We start from the raw sequence: 18998 nt of genomic DNA, 5'->3' as shown, positions 1-18998 counted from the left end.
TTCATTGGTACTGAACTTCATCATTTTTTTCAGGTATTACAGTATTTTCTGACCTCTTTCACTTGTATTCCCTACATTTGAAAACAGAAAGGGCCTACCTACTTTTCCCCCCCTCCTTACTTTGTCAATATAGACTCATTACAGTCCTCTGTAGATGACGGAATGACTTTAAAATACAGAAATAGAGAGAGGTAAAGTTGAGCATAGTTGAGAGCTCAACTGATCGACCGATTAAACTTAAAGTCTTAAGCGGAAAAAGCATCAACTGGGGAGCATTAACGACGACAACAGAATTGGAGAAGCAAGATATTCCCCATCCGTGGCCTTATTGAAGAGATGTTTTTTTTAATGTTGTTGCCTGGCTCCAGAGGGGGGCTCCTTCACCTAGGACCTGTTCGCCATGGGTGACCCTGCCAGCAGTGCGAAGCCCCAGACAACTTAGCACCTAGGATCATTGGGACACACAAACCCCTCCACTACTATAAGGTGTCGGCTCCAGGAGGGGTTTTCCCAATCCCTTGATTTCCAAAAACAAGCATGTTAGGTTGATCGAAGACTGTTGTTTGTTGAAGTGTTTCCTGCGATTGGATGGTGAACGTTTCAGCTTGTACCTTGCCTCTCGCCTAAAGTCAGCTGGGATTAGTTGCAGCTCACCTGTGACCTTAATGAGGACCATCTCTCTCTCTCTCTATATATATATATAGATATATAATATTCCTCCTCTTTTCAAGACAACTTAAATGCAACACTACTGTTATCTGTCATTTCCATTTAAGAAGCCATCACTTTTTCGGAATCAAAATCACATTCCTTGCCAAGAATATGTACCTTGTACATATTTTTTTTTTTTTACCACTTGTCCTATTAGGGTCCTGGGTGAGCTGGACCCTATCAGCTGGCACTGGGTGAGAGGTTTGGCATACCCTGTTCTGGTCGCCAATTCATCACAGGACAGGTGTGTTTACATTCACACCTATGAACAATTGCTGTGGTTCTCAAGCTTGATTTAAATCAAATGTAGTGCACCAAATAAAACTTGTACTTACCTAAATGTAAAGAAAAACGGTTGCAAAAGATTAAATGTAAATCTTTTGAATTCCTAAGTACGATACAACTGAACTGTACTTAACAAATGCACTGTACTGGATTTAAAAAAAATAAATCAAGCCGAAAATGCACTGTAACATTATGCACATTTTGAACATTTAATTCAGTGATTCTTTTGTGTACCACTAGAGGGAGCCGGTGTATTCCTAGTGGTACTTGTACCACACTTTGAGAAGCACTGATCAGCTTCCATTACTTTAGTCATTTTTTTGGAATGTGGTAGGAAGTCAGAGTATCTAAGGAATACCAATGCAAGATTCAAACCTGCAACTGCTCGACTGTGAGGTAGACATGCTAATCAATCTTGCACCATGCTGCCTGAAGTAACACCACCAACAAAAATATGTCAACGGGGGGACATGGCCTGTTGATAATGCTGACTTGGAGGAAGAAACTGTTTCAGTGCAGGAGGTTTTTGGTCAGCCTCCTGCCAGATACGATTTCAAGAGACTAACAGCTATCATGTCAAGAAAGGTCACATCATCTTAAGAAAAACAATGGTTCATGCAAAAAAATAAATAAATAATCATAAAATAAAAATAACACAAACCTAAACTCAATTTCACAGAGTAGTATATGATTTAAAGTTGTGCTTCTAGGACCTTTGTCGGCTTTTTCCCCAAGGCGCTATTTTTCATCCAAGACATTTTATCAACATAGAGTAGATAAGGGAAGATGTTATCTCAAGTAGTTGCCTCTGTTTGCGCAAGCTCACACAGGCAGGGAGAAGTATAATGATGCATTTGAATAAAAAATCCTGCATGTCACTATACATTTGTGAGATAAAACTTATTTATGTATCAATAGCAGGCGCAGCTAGGACGGGCAGCACGTCTGCCTCACAGTCGAGACGTCCCAGGTTCAAATCTTGGCTCAGGCCCTCCTCTGTGGTATTTTCATGTTCCCCCTTGCTTCTATGGGTTTTTTTCCGGGGATCCTTCCTGGTAGGTTTATTGAAGACTCAAAATTGTTTGTCTCTACTGTATGTGCCCGGTGATTGTCTAGCGACCAGTCCAAGGTCTCTTGCCCTGAGTCAGCTGGGATAGTCTCCAGCTCACCTGACTCGAATGAGGACAAGCGCTACAGAAAATGAAACAAATGGATGGCTAATTCCTGAAGGATTGTTTTGGAAGTTCCTGACTTCTTGCATTCATGACATAGAACCTGTGTGAGCTTCCTCTTTTCCCCCCGTTGTTGTTTCATCTGACAGGTGCACCAACCTAATACTGTATCAGCACAGATTTCACAGTAGTGCAACACAAACACATTTGTGATGGAGAAGTATTGAGGTGAGTTGGATGGAAAACCAACAAACACCTCTTACCACACTTGTCTCAGTTGTTCATTTCAGTGTGGAAGATGTTAGGTGTTCTCTGGTATTGTTGGGTGAATGCAAAAGCTCTTCACTGAATTCAGTCATGTTGGTGTTTGGCAAACTCATTGATATGCAAGCATATACCTGCAAAGGTCAGTGATTAAATTGATTGGATGCAGATGACAGGTAGCATCTGGCTTACCATGTGGATAGAAAGCCCATGCCGGGCTGTGGAATACACATATATACAGTGGGTACGGAAAGTTTTCAGACCCCCTTAAAGTTTTCACTCTTTGTTATATTGCAGCCATTTGTTAAAATCATTTAAGTTATTTTTATTCCTCATTAATGTACACACAGCACTCCATATTGACAGAAAAAAACTTAATTGGTGAAATTTTAGCTGATTTATTAAAAAAGAAAAACTGAAATATCACACAGCCATAAGTATTCAGACTTTGCTGTGACACTCATATATTTAACTCTGTGCTGTCCATTTCTTCTGATCATCCTTGAGATGGTTCTACACCTTCATTGGAGTCCAGCTGTGTTTGATTATACTGATTGGACTTGATAAGGAAAGCCACACCCCGTCTATATAAGCTCTTACAGCTCACAGTGCATGTCAAAGCGAATGAGAATCATGAGGTCAAAGGAACTGCCTGAAGCGCTCAGAGACAGAATTGTGGCAAGGCACAGATCTGGCCAAGGTTACAAAAACGTTTCTGGTGCACTTAAGGTTCCTAAGAGCACAGTGGCCTCCATAATCCTGAAATTGAAGACGTTTGGGACGATCAGAACCCTTCCTAGAGCTACCCGTCTGGCCAACCTGAGCAATGGGGGGAGAAGAACCTTGGTGAGAGCGGTAAAGAAGAACCCAAAGATCACTGTGGCTGAGCTCCAGAGATGCAGTCGGGAGATGGGCGAAAGTTCTAGAAAGTCAACCATCACTGCAGCCCTCCATCAGTCGGGGCTTTATGGCAGAGTAGCTCGACGGAAGCCTCTCCTCTGTGCAAGACACATGAAAGCCCGCATGGAGTTTGCTAAAAAAAAACACCTGAAGGACTCCAAGATGGTGAGAAATAAGATTCTCTGGTCTGATGAGACCAACATAGAAATTGTTGGCCTCAATTCTAAGTGGCATGTGTGGAGAAAACCAGGCACTGCTCATCACCTGTCCAATACAGTCCCAACAGTGAAGCAAGGTGGTGGCAGCATCATGCTGTGGGTGTGTTTTTCAGCTGGAGGGACAGGATGACTGGTTGCAGTCGAAGGAAAGCTGAATGCGGCCATGTACAGGGATATCCTGGACGAAAACCTTCTCCAGAGTCCTCTGAACCTCAGACTGGGCCGCAGGTTCGCCTTAAAAAAAGACAATGACCCTAAGCACACAGCTAAAATACCGAAGGAGTGGTTTCAGAACAACTCCGTGACTGTTTTTGAATGGCCCAGCAAGAGCCCTGACTTAAACCCAATTGAGAATCTCTGGAAAGACCTGAAAATGGCTGCTCACCAACGTTCACCACCAACCTGACAGAACTGGAGAGGATCTGCAAGGAGGAATGGCAGATGATCCACAAATCCAGGTGTGAAAAACTTGTTGAATCATTCCCAAAAAGACTCATGGCTGTATTAGCTCAAAAGGGTGCTTCTACTAAATACTGAGCAAAGGGTCTGAATACTTATGGCTGTGTGATATTTCAGTTTTTCTTTTTTAATAAATTGCAAACATTCCAACAATTGTTTTTTCCCCCCCTGTCAATATGGGGTGCTGTGTGTACATTAATGTAGAAAAAAATTTACTCAAATTATTTTAGCAAATGGCTGCAATATAAAAAAGAGTGAACTATTGAAGGGGGTCTGAATACTTTCCGTACCCAAACCAAATCCCCCACTCGACAGTCAACACCATCCACTAAGTGTTATCTGCCACTGTACTGGTGTTCTACTTCTGGTGTTGAAATGATTGACAAAAAGAAAGTCTTTCGAAAGGTGCCCGTCATACGCGAAGTAACAGGAATCTAACAATAAGACGCAAATTAATGTTTTTGGGGGAATGTCTAATCTTTGCAGCAGTGGCAACTACAGAATAACCTTTCATCATAAAAAAGGGATTGCAAAGATACGACAACACAACAGGAGAAACCATTGCATGCACAAGCGGTCACATTAAAAGAAACAGGTGAGGGCGTATTGGTTTAAGGAAGAGAAAATAAACCTTAGGTGGTTCTTCACACATGACCTTTTCCCCCTCGTCATTCCTGCCTAACGATAATGTGCCTGTGCATTGTCGGACAGATCCACGAGCACAAAGAGGTATGTGTTATTTGAAAATGTAAGAGCCCTTATTACAGGAGTTTGCCAAAAATATCTCAACCTTCAAGTACTTTCTTGGTCATTAGAACCACACTTCTAGTCATCATCACACAACTGTACTTAATTTTTAAGGCACTGAAGTAATAGCCTGTGTATGTGAAGGAGTTAACAGCATTTGACTTGCACCTCTGTATCAATGAGGGGAAAGACCAACATGTGCAGTTGTGGGAAGAAAAAGAGTACAAATAGTTGGGCAGATTTTTAAGGCATACTTCCCCCCCCCCCACATTTGTAAACAGATATCTGTATTTAGTCACTGATGGTATAGTGCTACATTTGCCTGGCTTCAGTGCAGGCAGCATGGATTCAGGTCCCACTCAGTGACGGTCTGAACGGTTGTCTGTCTCTATATGTGCCCTGCGACTGAATGGCGACCAGTTCAGGGCGTAGTCTGCCTTTCGCTCGAAGTAAGACGGGATAGGCTCCGGCGCCCTTTGACGCTTAATAGGATAAGCGGTGTAGAGAATGGATGGATATCTGGACTTTCTACTCCTTACTTTTGTTAAAATAAGCTTGGTACTTTTTTCCAACTTCCACAGATGACGGAGCGATGTAAAAAAAACCAAAAAAAAACCCGAGAGATTTTAGTTGATTTATTGAGTACTTACAGGATAGAAAAAAGAGGGACCGCAATGACATAGAGAACGTCAATGAGGTAGCCTTCATGCCAATGATACAACAGATTTGGAAAAACAAGATATTCCCCATTCATGCCCTCTTTTAAGTGAATTGTTTGTTACCAGCTCCAACAATACTTCATGGAGAATTGGGTGTCTTGTGCCATCCTAAAAACGACCAGCTTCTGGTGTTCAAAGTTCTGTCAAATCAGAAAAAACACAGGTAGTTAAGGTGTAGTTTTTCAGTTATTAGCTCATTTAGCACTTTTTTTGTTAGTAAGTTGCCAACAGCATCAAAGCTAGAACATGTTTTGATAGCACAAAAGTCTGAGTTATTAAAAGAGAAACTGTTTTGTGTGCAGATTTTTTCCATTGTCCCAGTTTTCAAAATAGGTAATATTGTATGTACTTAATTATGCATAAACCCAAGCCTATTATGTTGTGCTTCCATTGACATGCCAGTTTTGACAAGCGACAAAGTCGAGCTCCACAGAAATGTCCACATGAATAGATTTCAGAAAATGCCGCCATCTGCAGGCCAGGGTGTATCTTAATCATCGCTTGGGCACAAAAGAGCAGGAGAGACAGTACATCGTTTTCTGTATGATTATAAAGTAAATGCAAGCCAAACTACGTTTTGCTTGAACTTGTTTAATGTTGCTTGAAACTGGAACACCAGCCCATAAATGGTGGCCTTCACAAAATTTAAAGGTTAATCTAAAACAAGTGGGATATTTGAAAACACAATGAGGACAGATTATACTGAAGTGATACTTTACCACCATGGCCGAACAGGACCGTGTGATACATAGGACACTTGTGAAAAGGAATGAAAAGGTTACCAATTCTTTCATCATTGTATAAAAAAACAAAAATTTTTTTTTTTATATGTCCACAAAGACTGTTTATATAAAGAAAAAAAAAACATTTTGGTTCAGACCCAACCTTGTTGGCTAAGCAGGTTTATAAAAAAAAAAAAAAAAAAAAAAAAAAAAAAAAAAAAAAAAAAAAAAATCTTTGAAAAACAAGATTGAATTAATCATTCACTGCCATTCACAGCTACACAAATCAAAAATGCATGCTAACTGGGAGTACCGGTAATGAATGATGAGTATCTTGATAACATCCCCATTATAAATGCTATTGAGTGTCTATTGAGCAGACAAAAGGTATTTGCCTTTGAACAGACAAAATGCACTTTCCCCTTATCTATGCGGATGTGCACATGAAAGAGTAGTGGTGCAACACAGATGCACACGTGTCTGTGAGATTCACTGTAATAGAAAATAATAGGCTGAAATAAATAATTTGGTGACAGAAATATGTATCATTGGTCTGGTCTTTTCAGACACCTCCTGAGACCTGCATGATGCATGACTGAGGGGTGTATGAGACGCATGTCCACCTGTAAATTGGTAATCTGAAATGTTTTTAGTTTGTGTTTCTGCTTTTCTTTACAATCAGTTCTTTTTCTTGATTCCAGAGTTGCGATTGTTGTTGAACAGGCTGAGCCCTGATCTGCCGTTTCCATTGGCCACTCCGCTGACTGCGACTCCAGGCTGCTGGAGCACTTTGTCCAGCGTGGTCTTCTTAATGGCTGCTGGAGAAATGCGTTCTTGATCAGCCAGAAACTGTAGCTCCCTGGAAGAAGAAAGAGGAAGCTCACGGTCAAACTCTACTCAGACCCTTAAATTGCCATTAAAAGCAGAAGGGCCAAGTGAAAGCTCTTGAAGTACACTCAGTTATGCATGAGCAAGTCAAATGTAATATGACTTTTTTTTTTTTTTTTTAATTGTTATTTTTTTGAAGATTCAATGCTGTTATTAATGGCTGCATCAGAGGTATATTTCACTTTTTATCTACTTGTATGAGGGCCAATCCCTGCCGGGAATAGCGAAAATCCACACGCAACTGACAGTCTCCTGAAAAGATTCATAATTATCTAAAGATGCCACAAGAGATGTGCCAAAGCACTTCTTTTGTACTAGATGTGGTTGAAGCTTGTGCAATAGAAGCTCCTCCATTCACTTCAACTTAGTTCCTTGGCACCAAAACACCACAAGATTTTTTTTTCAGGGCTTTGGACTGGGGTTCAAATCCCAGCCTCACCTGTTTGGAGTTTGCATGTTCTCCTTGTGCCTGCGTGAGTTTTGTCCGGGCACTCCGGTTTCCTCCCACATCCCAAAAACATGCACGGTAGGTTAATTGAAGACTAAATTGCCCATAGGTGCGAATGGTTGTTTGTCCATATGTGCCCTGAGATTGGCTGGCGACCAGTTCAGGGTGTACCCCGCCTCTCGCCCGAAGATAGCTGGGATAGGCTCCTGCACGCCCGCGACCCACGTGAGGAGAAGCGGTACAGAAAATGGATGGATGGAATACCCCATCCTATCTTCGCTCTTTGCTCACCGTGCATATCACCACCTGCACTCTCTTCGCTACCAAAGTTTGCTCTACTTTAGGTCGATCTTTTTTTTCTGCCCCAAATGCCTTGAATACTCTTACAACAAGTAATTAAACTCACCTCATTGGTCCCAAACTCATCAGTTAAGAAGTTATTGTGGGACACTACATAATCGAGGCACCTGTTTTTAGTCTGTTATGAATCTTTCATCAATCATATGCTATGATGAAACGCAATGCATTATGTAAATATGCAACTCTGTCAGATTGTAAAGTTTGTTATACAGGTATGCATTTGTTTCTATTGCATTTATTTGTATTTGCTTTTATTTAGCTTTGTTTTACTCTCCTGTCTGCAGCCAAGTCGGCATTGCAATTGAGAATCCGTTCTCAATTGTCTTACCGAGATAAAGGTTAAAAAGATAAAATTAAATACAATTTTAAAAATAATTTTATCCCCCCCCCCCCCAAAAGACAAAAAAATAGCACATATCCATATTGGAATAGATCTGCCTTTCCAGGTCCCATCATCTTACCGTGTTCTAATACAAGAGGCCTCCACTGCATTGATCAGCAGACTGCGGAAGCCCCCACTCTCCATAACATGCAGGGCGTGAATGGTTGCGCCACCTGGTGAGCACACGTTGTCCTTCAGCTGGCCAGGATGCTGCTCGGAGTCCAGCAGCATTTTAGCTGCTCCCTGCAGACGAAAAATAAGTAATCATGGGTTTCTTCCAATATACCCACCCCCTTAAAAAAAAAAAAATTGGAAGTTAATATATTCATTGACACTCCAGTGATACAGCCAAAATGTGATCAATGTGTTGACTGACACCTTCATTCATCACTCGAATTTCAGATTTGTTTAATTTAAAAAAACTAAAAAGTTTCTTGTGAGCCAGACTGCCCTGCAGAAGTAACATTTTCTTAAGTTTGAAATACAATTAAGGAGTATTGAGATAGTAGAAACTGAAAGCCAAGACATAATGTATTCTGTGTCCAGACTGCCAGTGGATCAGAGAGAATTAAACGTAAGGGGGGGGGGGGGGGTTAAAAAAAAAAAGAAAAAGCACACATGGCTGAACACCACCACTGACCAATAGGGCCTGAGCTCCAAGTCGCACAGCGAGTCTCCTGGGCAGACCCATCTTCACTCCTCCATCTGCTAATGCGTCCAGCGCTGTGAATGCCTGTTTAAACACGAACATCCTTTCAAGGATACAATTGCATTATCGGTCATTAAAAAAATCCTCTGCAGCTTTTTGTGCTTTATTTGCATCAGGGTGGTCTCTGACATTACATATGTGCATTTGGGATTTGTCATTAGGAGATGCTGCAGCAGGTATACATACACATGCTACAGATAAACCTGTGATGCTACATACACTTGGTCAAAGTAGTGTTAGGAGAAACGACTGCTCTACTGAGTATGACTGCACCTGTTGCCACAATAGCATGTGCAAAAAAAAAAAAGTTCATGCCTAACCCTGTGACCACTTCGCAGGCAAAACAGAGAGCTCTTTGGAAGAGAGTTTCTAGAAAAAAAAAAAATGGATTGGTTGCAGAGAAACACCCATTTCTAATTAAAACACCCATAACACAATTTGTTTTCATTAAACTAAAATATTAATGGGGGCATAATTTGTTTTAATGGCTTGTACACAAATAGGTGAGTCTATAGTCTGGAGTGCCTGAAATTAACAAACCAATTATTTTGTTATTTGCTAAAAAATGTGTGTATAAATCAGGGGTGTCAAACAATGTTTTGTCACAGGCTACATTGTAGTTACATTTTCCCCTCACAGAGCAGTTATGACCAACTATTTGAATGTATAATCACCTCATTATTAAATACAGTATACACAACAAATGGATGGATGACTAGTTTTTAAATCAGTAGTCAACCAACAGCAGTTTGTTCAACAATGATTACATTTAATTTAAACAGGGGTTTGGTAACAAATAAATGCTTATATCATCTCAAAGTTATGAAAAGTGTAGAATTAGAAATTTTGTGACAATTTTTTTTCAAGAAAAGAAGACAATGCACATGATTTGGTTTAGCAGGTCACATCTGCTGGATCCAGCCCTGGGCTTCAAGTTTGACACTTGTGGTGTAAAGGGTCAAATTAGCCAATGGGGCTAAATTGTGCCATTAATTTACAGTCCAGACGCAGGGGATGAACATCTACTTTCAAAATCTGGCCTTTATGGAAGCGTGGCAAGAAGAAGTCATTGTGGAAAGAAAGGCATAAGAAGTCCCATTTGCAGTTTGCTGCAAGCCATGTAGGGGACACCACAAATATTTGGTCAGATGAGACCAAAGTTGAATTTTTGGGCCTAAATGCAAAGTGCGGTGTGGCGGAAAACTAACACTGCTTATCACCATGAACACTCCATCCCCACTGTGAAACATGGTGGTGGAAACATCATGCTGTGGGGATGCTTTTCTTTAGCAGGGACAGGGAAGCTGGTCACAGTTGATGGGAAGGTGGATAGAGCTGAATACAGGGAAATCCTGGAAGAAAACCTGTTGGAGGCTGCAACAGACTTGGGAAGGATGATTCATCTTCTAGCAAGACAAAGACCCTAAACACTGAGCCAGAGCTACAATGGAATGGTTTAAATCAAAGAATATTCATGTGTTCGAGTGGGCCAGACAAAGTTCAGACCTAAATCCCATTGAGCATCTGTGGGGGGAAAAAAATAAAAATTGCTGTCCACAGATGCACGACATCCGATCTGGCTGAGCTTTAACTATTTTCCAACGAAGAAGGGGTAAACACTTCAGTAGCATTTCTAGATGTGCAAAACTGGTAGAGACATCCCCCCCAAAAGACTTGCAGCGAAAGATGGCGCTACAAAGTATTGATGCAGGCGAGCTGAATACAAATGCACACCACATTTTTCAGATGTACAGTATCATTACCATTCCACTTCACAATTATGTACTACTTTCTCTTGGTTAATCACAATATATAAAAAAATATTGATGTGGTTGCAAGGTGGAAAAATTGGAAAAGGTTTAAGGGGTGTGTATACCAAAAGGCACTGCTTATGAAAATCTATTTTTTTAGGTTGTTTTTCAACCAGTGCACTGTGCAAACAAACTGGAATGTGAATTGTTAAAAAAATGTATAGAATTATTATTTTATACTAATGACAAGAACTGATAAATTAAAACTCAGGTAAAAGAAGCAAAACCCAGAAGAATTTGTAAAAATTACAGTCTATGTCTGTATGTGGACAAAAATAGCCACGAACAAGCTGAAAGGCAAAAGGCATATGTAGAATTGTTAAATAAATGTTACTGCTGTTTATTTGACTTTACCCAAGTGTCTTCAGACACCAAAAATGAAGTAAAGGCTCTGTACAACATGTGCCAATTTCCTGTTGCTTTATTTTCGACGTAGCGGATTCTTGCTGAATAAAACTGCTGCGAAAGTGAAACTACAAAGTAGCCGGCAAAGAAATGGATGGGTGACTGTGGACGTGTGGCGGTAAACAGCACAACCACACTGGCTGTGGTCAACTACTGGGAAAGCAGCAGCACTGGGGCAGCCGTGTGATATGGAGGGTTGAGGTTGTGTTCAGCAAACGCTCATCCAATCAGCTGTTGATTTTCTCACTCACTCACTCACTCGCACGCACGCACGCACACACACACACTACTATCACCTCTACCACTATGACCTCCAAAATTCCTTGAAACAGTAAATATGCAGTCAACAGTTAGTAACTACAAGTTACTTACATAGGCAGGTCCACTTCCGCTCAAGCCGGTGACGGCGTCAATGAGGTCCTCCTCCACCTCAGTACAGAAGCCAACACTGGCCATCAGCTGCTCCAGCAACTTCCCATCTTCCACCTGACCGGAGGAACAACACTGTTAAGCTCATTTTCAACAAAATCGAAGAAGAAACTAGATCAAAGAAACACTGAAGTAGGGCAAGTAACAGAACAGTAGGAATACAGTGGAACCCCGCTATTCGTGGGGGATAGGGACCGTGAATAGCAAAAATCTGCAGATAATTGATTCATTGTAGAAATGCATTGTGGATTTTTTGTAATATATATATATATATATATATATATATAATTAATATTTAAGATCAAACAAATGTAAATATATAACCCAAGTGAGCTTAAAATGCTGTTTTTAAATGGTGATTTAATTTATTAAGAAACAATATTTAAAGTTACCTGGCCCCGTGTGAAATAGTAATTACCCCATTTGTTAAATCTTGAATTAATTGTGGCTAATCACAGTTTTTGGTACATTTTCACTGATCACACCCAAACCTGATTACCTCCAGACCGGTTCAATCAAGAAACCACTTAAACAGAATCTGTCCCGACAAAATCAAGTCGGACAAAAGATCTAAAAATACTGCAACAAAATGACATGATCCAAAGAAATTACAGAAAAGTCGAGAAATAAAATAATTGACTATCAGTCTGGAAAGGGTTACAAAAGCCGTTTCTAAAGCTTTAGAATTCCAGTCCACCATAGGCAGAGCCATTATCCTCAAATGAAGAAAAGATGAAACAGCGGTGAACCTTGCCAGGAGTGGCCAGCCTACAAAGATTACCCCAAGAGAACAGTAATGACTCATCCAGGAGGCAACAAAGGAACTCAGGACAACTTCTAAAGAACGGCAGGCATCCCTTGCCTCAGTTAAGGTCAGTGTTCATAACAACAATAAGGAAGCGAATGGGCAAAAATGACATCCATGGCAGAGTTCTAATGCGAAACCCACTGCTGACCAAAAAGAACATACTAAAGGCTTGTTTTATTTTTGCCCCAAAAATGGGAGAATATTATATGGACTGATGAGATGAAAGTTGAGCTTTTTGGAAGGTGTGTGTCTCGTTACATCTGGCGTAAACGTAGCACAGTATTTGAGAAAAAGAACATCATACCAACAGTCAAACATGGTGGCGGTAGTGTGATGGTTTTGGGCTGTGTTGCGCCTTCAGGAAGCGGACAACTTGCTGTGATTGATGGAATCATTAATTTTGCTCTTTAACAGAAAATCCTGAAGGAGAATGTTCAGCCATCAGTTTGTGACCTCAAGCTGAAGTGTACTTGGGTTCTGTAGCAGGATAACGATCCAAAAACACAAGAGCAAGTCAACTTCTGAATGGCTTAAAAAATAAATAAATAAATAAAAAAAATTAAGGTTTTGGCGTGGCCTAGTCAAAGTCCAGACTATAATCTGATTGAAATGCAGTGGCATGACCTTAAAAAGGCCATTCATTCTCGAATTTTTGCTGAATTCAAACAATTCTGCAAGGAAGAGTGGGCCAAAATATCTCCACAGAGATATGAAAGACTCATTGCCAGTTACGCTTGATTTCAGTGTGGCCCAGCCAAAAAAAAGAAAAGAAAAATGAAATTTTGAAAAAAAAAAGAAAAAACAAACTGGGAAAAATGGGGGGAGGGGCGAATCCACAGATTGGTGAATCAACAGGCGCCGAACCGTGAGAATGCGGGCATTCACTGTATTCCGCTTAAGTGAGGATCGAGATTTGAACCCCAACCTCAAAATAGTAAGGCAAACGTGCTAACCACTAGGGCATTGTGCTGGCCACAGACGATTATATGAAATCAAGTCAAAATTTTGCATTTGCAGCTCATGCATGACAGACACGTGATGACAATTTTCAGCTTTTTTTTTTTTTTTTTTTTGCACAACAGTTTTATGCAACCAATTTACAGAGATGACTGAGAAAAGACATATGTTTCAGGTACTTAATCTGTCCTATAAAACCTTTAATTAATTTAATTGTATTGATCTCATCAATAGGCAATCCTAAAACGCAAAGAAAAAAATCAACAGTTACATCAATATTACTTTTTTCAAACATGACTAAAGCTAAAAGAATGAATAGGACCAAACGTCAAATATTTCAGCAATCAGCAAGTTAAAGTGACTGCATCCTTCTCACATTACCTCTGCATGAGTGCCAGTAGCATATACTGTTGCTCCTTCTTTCACCACCACTGGAGTGTTGGTCATACACCTCATGACTTTAGGGGCTGTACGATACTGAAGCAGTTTCTAAGAATTGACACAGATAAGTTAAAGATAGGTCTAATCAATAAAACAAAACTAATACGAGGAATATGTATGTTATGGCCCCAAAAACGAGGGAAGGCTGACCTTTTCAATGGAGCTGATTGTGACACCTGCAGCACAAGAGACAATCAGATGACGGTCTTCAATGTCTGGCCCAATTTCATCCAAAACAAACGGGATAATGTGTGGCTTGACAGCCAGAAAGAGCACATCACTTTTGTTGACTGTCTCTTTATTACTTGTTGTCAAGTTCACCCCCATTTTCTACAGAAACAAAACGAGGAAACTGAGACGAGGCAAAACAAAAACAAACAAACATTTAAAAATAATAATAAAATGCAATTACAGAACCAAACAGCAGGTAAATCAGCATCAGGAGAAGCCTGATATACAACCCCAATTCCAATGAAGTTGGGACATTGTGTTAAACCAATAAAAACAGAATACAATGATTTGCAAATCATGTTCAACCTATATTTAGTTAAATACACTACAAAGACAAGATATTTAATGTTCAAACTGATGAACGTGATTGTTTTTAGCAAATAAGCATTAACTTAGAATATTATGGCTGCAACACATTCTAAAAAAGCTGGGACAGGTGGCAAAAAAGACTGAGAAAGTTAAGGAATGCTCATCAAAGACCTGTTTGGAACATCCCAGAGGTGAACAGGCTAATTGGGAACAGATGGGTGGCATGATTGGGTATAAAAGGAGCTTCCCTGAATTGCTCAGTCATTCACAAGCAACGATGGGGTGAGATTCACCTCTTTGTGAACAAGTGCGTGAGAAAATAGTCGAACAGTTTAAGGACAATGTTCCTCAATGTAAAATTGCAAGGAATTTAGGGATTTCATCAGCTACGGTCCATAATATCATCAAAAGGTTCAGAGAATCTGGAGAAATCACTGCATGTAAGCGGCAAGGTTGAAAACAAACATTGAATGGGCGTGACCTTCGATCCCTCAGGCGGCACTGCATCAAAAACCGACATAAATGTGTACAAGATATCACCAAATGGGCTCAGGAATACTTCAGAAAACCAACCAACTTTGTAGTGTATTCAACTAAATATAGGTTGAACATGATTTGCAAATCATTGTATTCTGTTTAACACAACGTCCCAACTTCATTGGAATAGGGGTTGTACATGCAGCAGCGAAACAATTCCTATATTTGTTGTTCTCACCCTGAGGCCAGTGACAGTGGGCAGGTCAGTGTCTGGGGAGCTGGCTGTGATTCTGTGTGTAGCGATCACACCTGAGGAGGGCGAGAAAAAGGAGGAGGAGAATAAACTGAAGAACAAAAGATGGACAACTGAGAGCATAAGCTATTTAACTACATGTACAATAGGAAAATGAATGGGATGCAGCTTGACTTCCCGCTCATTCAGAATTCTATTTTATGTTTTTTTCCATAGAAAATATAATATATATAGGTCAAACTCTCAACATCATAAGACCTGTAGGAACTGTACAGGCAATAGTTTAGGTAATGCTTTATACTATTACTACTAATACTAATAATAACAGGAATAACATGGATTTATATAGCACCTTTTAGATATTCAGGTGTACAAATTAACAATGCCTGTAGTATTAATCTTTTAAAAAAAATTTTATTGGACGACAAATGAAGACGGGACAATAAAGGTGGTTCTCAGATGCAGCTCAAATTTTTTTAGTCTTTAAACACTGAAAAAGATGGAATCGATAAAAACTGTACGTTTGATAACCTGTGACTATGTATAGCAGCTACTGTTAGCAGTCTCCTGTGATATGCCTTATTACATTTTGGTCAAATTCCAAATTGTACGACCATTGGATCAGTGATTCCCAACCAAGAGATCATCGGGTTTGCTGCGGGAAATGGTCCAAATTCACTCAATTGGTATGAAAAGTTTTATTTATTTACTACATGTAATGTATTGTTGGGCAGCCGTGACCCAATGGTTAAGATCATTGCCTGCCACCGTGGGGCACCTAGGTTCAAGACCCCGACTGGACCATCCGCCAACATCTCCCGGACTCACGGCTGTGGTGTCCTTGAGCAAGACACCGATACCCTGAAATGCTCCCCGGGCGCTTCAGCTGCCCTCTGCTCCAGTGTGTTCCAGTAACTTGTGTATGTGTTCACTGTGATGGCTTAAATGCAGAGAACATGCATGCATGTTCATGACAATAAAAGGTGATTCTATTCTATTCTATTGTTGTTCATCTATCTATGCCAGCAATGTATAGTGATGAGCAGAACAATTAAATGCTCTTCAACTAGATGGCAGAAGGTACAAAATTAACCTGTATATTATCTTTTGCCACTCATACAACAGAAATGTTTGGCTTTGTGTTCAATTAAAGATAATGCTTATTTCGGTATGTATTCTTTTAGAATATTTTTTTTGTGGTGTGCCATGATATTTTTGCAATGTAAGCTACTTTATGTATATTAGGGTGGATTTTCAAATGTGGAATATTGCACTGGACTGAAATGCAAGTGGTTTTTTTGTTTTTTTCCCCCCCCCCTTCAGCATAAACTTAACAAGCCTTTTCAGGCCAACGTAAACGGGTTTCACCTGCAGCCGTGAAACCTTTGACCAGTGCATGAGCCAGCTGGCCCGCTCCAATGAATCCAACACTCATTCTGACTGATGATAGGCCTCTGTGCTCTGAAGAAAAGAAAAAAAAGGGGAAAAAAAGTTTTATTACATAATTCCAAAAGGACCCCATTGACATATCAATGTATACATGTTTTTATTTATTTATTGAAAAGTGTTATTTTGTCGAAAATGGCTCACCAAAATATCTTTCAAACAAAGGAAGCCCGCCCCCCAAGTTGGAAAACTTCTTCGTGACATTGAGTAACATTAATCTGTTTCCGTTGATCATACACATTGAAATACATCACGTATGCGCAGTTCATCGATCCAGTACTACCAACATTAGTTGATGCTAACTGAAAAGATGCTGCTACAACGCCATGCTAATAGATGTCAGCCTGTCCTCTGCGAGAAAGCTACACTGTTAGCTAGGATTGGTATGAACAGGAAACATGACGAAAACGCGTTTAAACAGGGGTGGTTACTTTTGGTTGGATACACGAACTGACGACGTGACACTTACCTTACTTACGGAGTCCCGGAAAAGAAAGAAGCACTTTTGGTGTCAACGTGGCTTGCCGCTCTCACCCAACAGCAGCCAAGTGCTGACTGCTTCGCAATCGTGCTTAGACACAGCTGACCAATTACATTCGGGACCCAAGGAGCACCAGCCAATGAAAAAGCATTTGATAGGATTTGGGCGGGGCTTGTACGTCACGGCCAGTTTCATCATGCGTGATGTGGCGGAAGAGTTGAACTTGACAAGTAGGTTGTGTTGATCCTGGATGTGGCATGTTATGACATCGTGTGTTTTCGTGCCTAGCTTACTTTTTAACAAACATACTATATCTAATTAAGCTACAAACTCCCAAAATGTAAGGGGTTAAAAATAAATAAATAAATAAGCGGCTCAGAAAATGGATGGATGGATGGAAATAATAATTAAAAAAAATAATAAAACACAACAGACATCTCATTAATAGTTACAAACTTCAAAAACAGCTTTGCAAACAAGTATTTTGAAAAATAGGAGTGAATCACAATATTTCCAATTTATACTTGCTTGATTTCAAAATTCTTCTCTTATTTTGATTTATTTTAGAGCTTTTTGTACAGTAAACTTACAAACACCTCTTTAAATCACATTGAGTCTCCCGAATGGAAAAGATTATATTTGCATGGCGTGTGGAAGCGACTCTATTTTTGCTCTGAACATTATTTGCAATTTTAATAGTATGTCTTAAGAAAAATTGGGCCACAATGACCCCATTAACAATCAGTCTTAAAGTACAATTTATTTACTACAAACTAACTAAATAAATAGTTTCAGTGGTGGGGGGTAACAGTACAACGACCTTGTTACGGTACAAGTAGATTTTTCATGTACTCTTCTCGAATATTTATTTTTCTGATGACTTTTTACTTTTATTCCTACATTTGAAAACATGTATATGTACTGAACTTTCTACTCCTTACTTTGTCAAAATCGTCTCGTATGCAAAGACGTTTGAGCATTATTAAATGTCTTACTAGGAGCAAACGCTTTTTGTCCTCACTAGTAAGACAATTTAGCACAGTAGTAGAAAGACTAGGGCACACTAGTAGAACAGCTATGCCTTACTAGTGAGTACTTATGATGGATTTCACAGACTAGGCTACCTTTTAACTTTAACCTAAGTAAAGAAATGTAATCAGTACTTTTATGAGTTGTTTTTTTTAAGTATCTGTACAAATATCTGCACTTGTACTTAAGTACATAACACCAATCACCAATAACTGTACATGTATATAGAGCACAATTTGAGCAGTAACACAAAAAGATGATTGCTGTTTGACCCAAATGCTACGCTTGAAAAATCTATAATTTCACTGTGTGTCTTTCAAACTGTACAGTATGTGAGTGAGTTGTGTAGAGTGTGTCACAACTACCTTACTTCATGTGTGTCACGTCCTGATAAAAATCCACGCCCGCACCCAACCTGTTCTGAAACATTCCCGTTGTGCTGGGGTGTCTTTCTAGTGACTACTCTATGGACCTTAAACTGGATACCAAGGCTATCAAAGAAATGCTCAAATGGCTTTCTACTATAACTCAGTGACAGTGAATGTGAATGGTTTTCTATCTCGATATATGTGCCCTGTAATTGATTTGAAAGTTGCGACCAGTCCAGGGTGTTTTGTGCATTTTGCCCAATGTCAGCTTGCTCCAGCTCCCCACAACTTTGAACAGGATAGACAGTATGGATGGATGAGATTGGGATTATAAATCTAATAATTTTGTGGTATAATAATTGGGGCATGTTTGTCAATCAGGTCTGGCTGCCAGGAATTTGGTGCCACGTGAAAAGGATGGATCCCTTTGGGTCCCAGCACTTCAATTCCACAAATTGAAAATAGTATTTTCCTGGGTGCAGCACAGTGGACTAGTGGTTAAAGGTCCCAAATTTTGGCTATTTAGACGTCCATTGAGTGACTCTCTAACATGGACTTAGTATAAAAGT

The 18998-nt window shown here is 39.9% G+C and overlaps 1 protein-coding gene across 4 annotated transcripts; it reads right to left on the bottom strand.

Annotated features, from left to right (window-relative positions):
- Positions 1 to 5377: 5377 nt before the first annotated feature.
- On the bottom strand, positions 5378 to 17163 carry pycr1b (pyrroline-5-carboxylate reductase 1b). Of its 4 annotated transcripts, XM_061769870.1 has the most exons (10): positions 16696 to 16938; positions 16474 to 16566; positions 15091 to 15161; positions 13986 to 14165; positions 13776 to 13883; positions 11573 to 11686; positions 8916 to 9008; positions 8355 to 8518; positions 6874 to 7056; positions 5378 to 5615 (listed from the first exon to the last, which is right to left on the bottom strand). In XM_061769870.1, exons 1-9 carry the CDS (start codon positions 16790 to 16792, stop codon positions 6876 to 6878), a joined length of 1101 nt encoding a protein of 366 aa, XP_061625854.1. In that variant the 5' UTR covers positions 16793 to 16938; the 3' UTR covers positions 5378 to 5615; positions 6874 to 6875. The 4 variants fall into 4 exon arrangements, with proteins under 4 accessions (XP_061625854.1, XP_061625856.1, XP_061625853.1 ...); XM_061769872.1 differs by lacking the exons at positions 5378 to 5615; positions 16696 to 16938 and adding an exon at positions 17021 to 17163 and having other exon boundaries at positions 6051 to 7056; XM_061769869.1 differs by lacking the exon at positions 5378 to 5615 and having other exon boundaries at positions 6051 to 7056; positions 16696 to 16929.
- Between the last annotated feature and the right edge of the window lie 1835 nt (positions 17164 to 18998).

The sequence above is a fragment of the Phyllopteryx taeniolatus genome, chromosome 4, assembly GCF_024500385.1.
Source record: "Phyllopteryx taeniolatus isolate TA_2022b chromosome 4, UOR_Ptae_1.2, whole genome shotgun sequence".
Taxonomy (NCBI): domain Eukaryota; kingdom Metazoa; phylum Chordata; class Actinopteri; order Syngnathiformes; family Syngnathidae; genus Phyllopteryx; species Phyllopteryx taeniolatus.
This window is presented reverse-complemented; position numbering and strand designations above follow the sequence as displayed.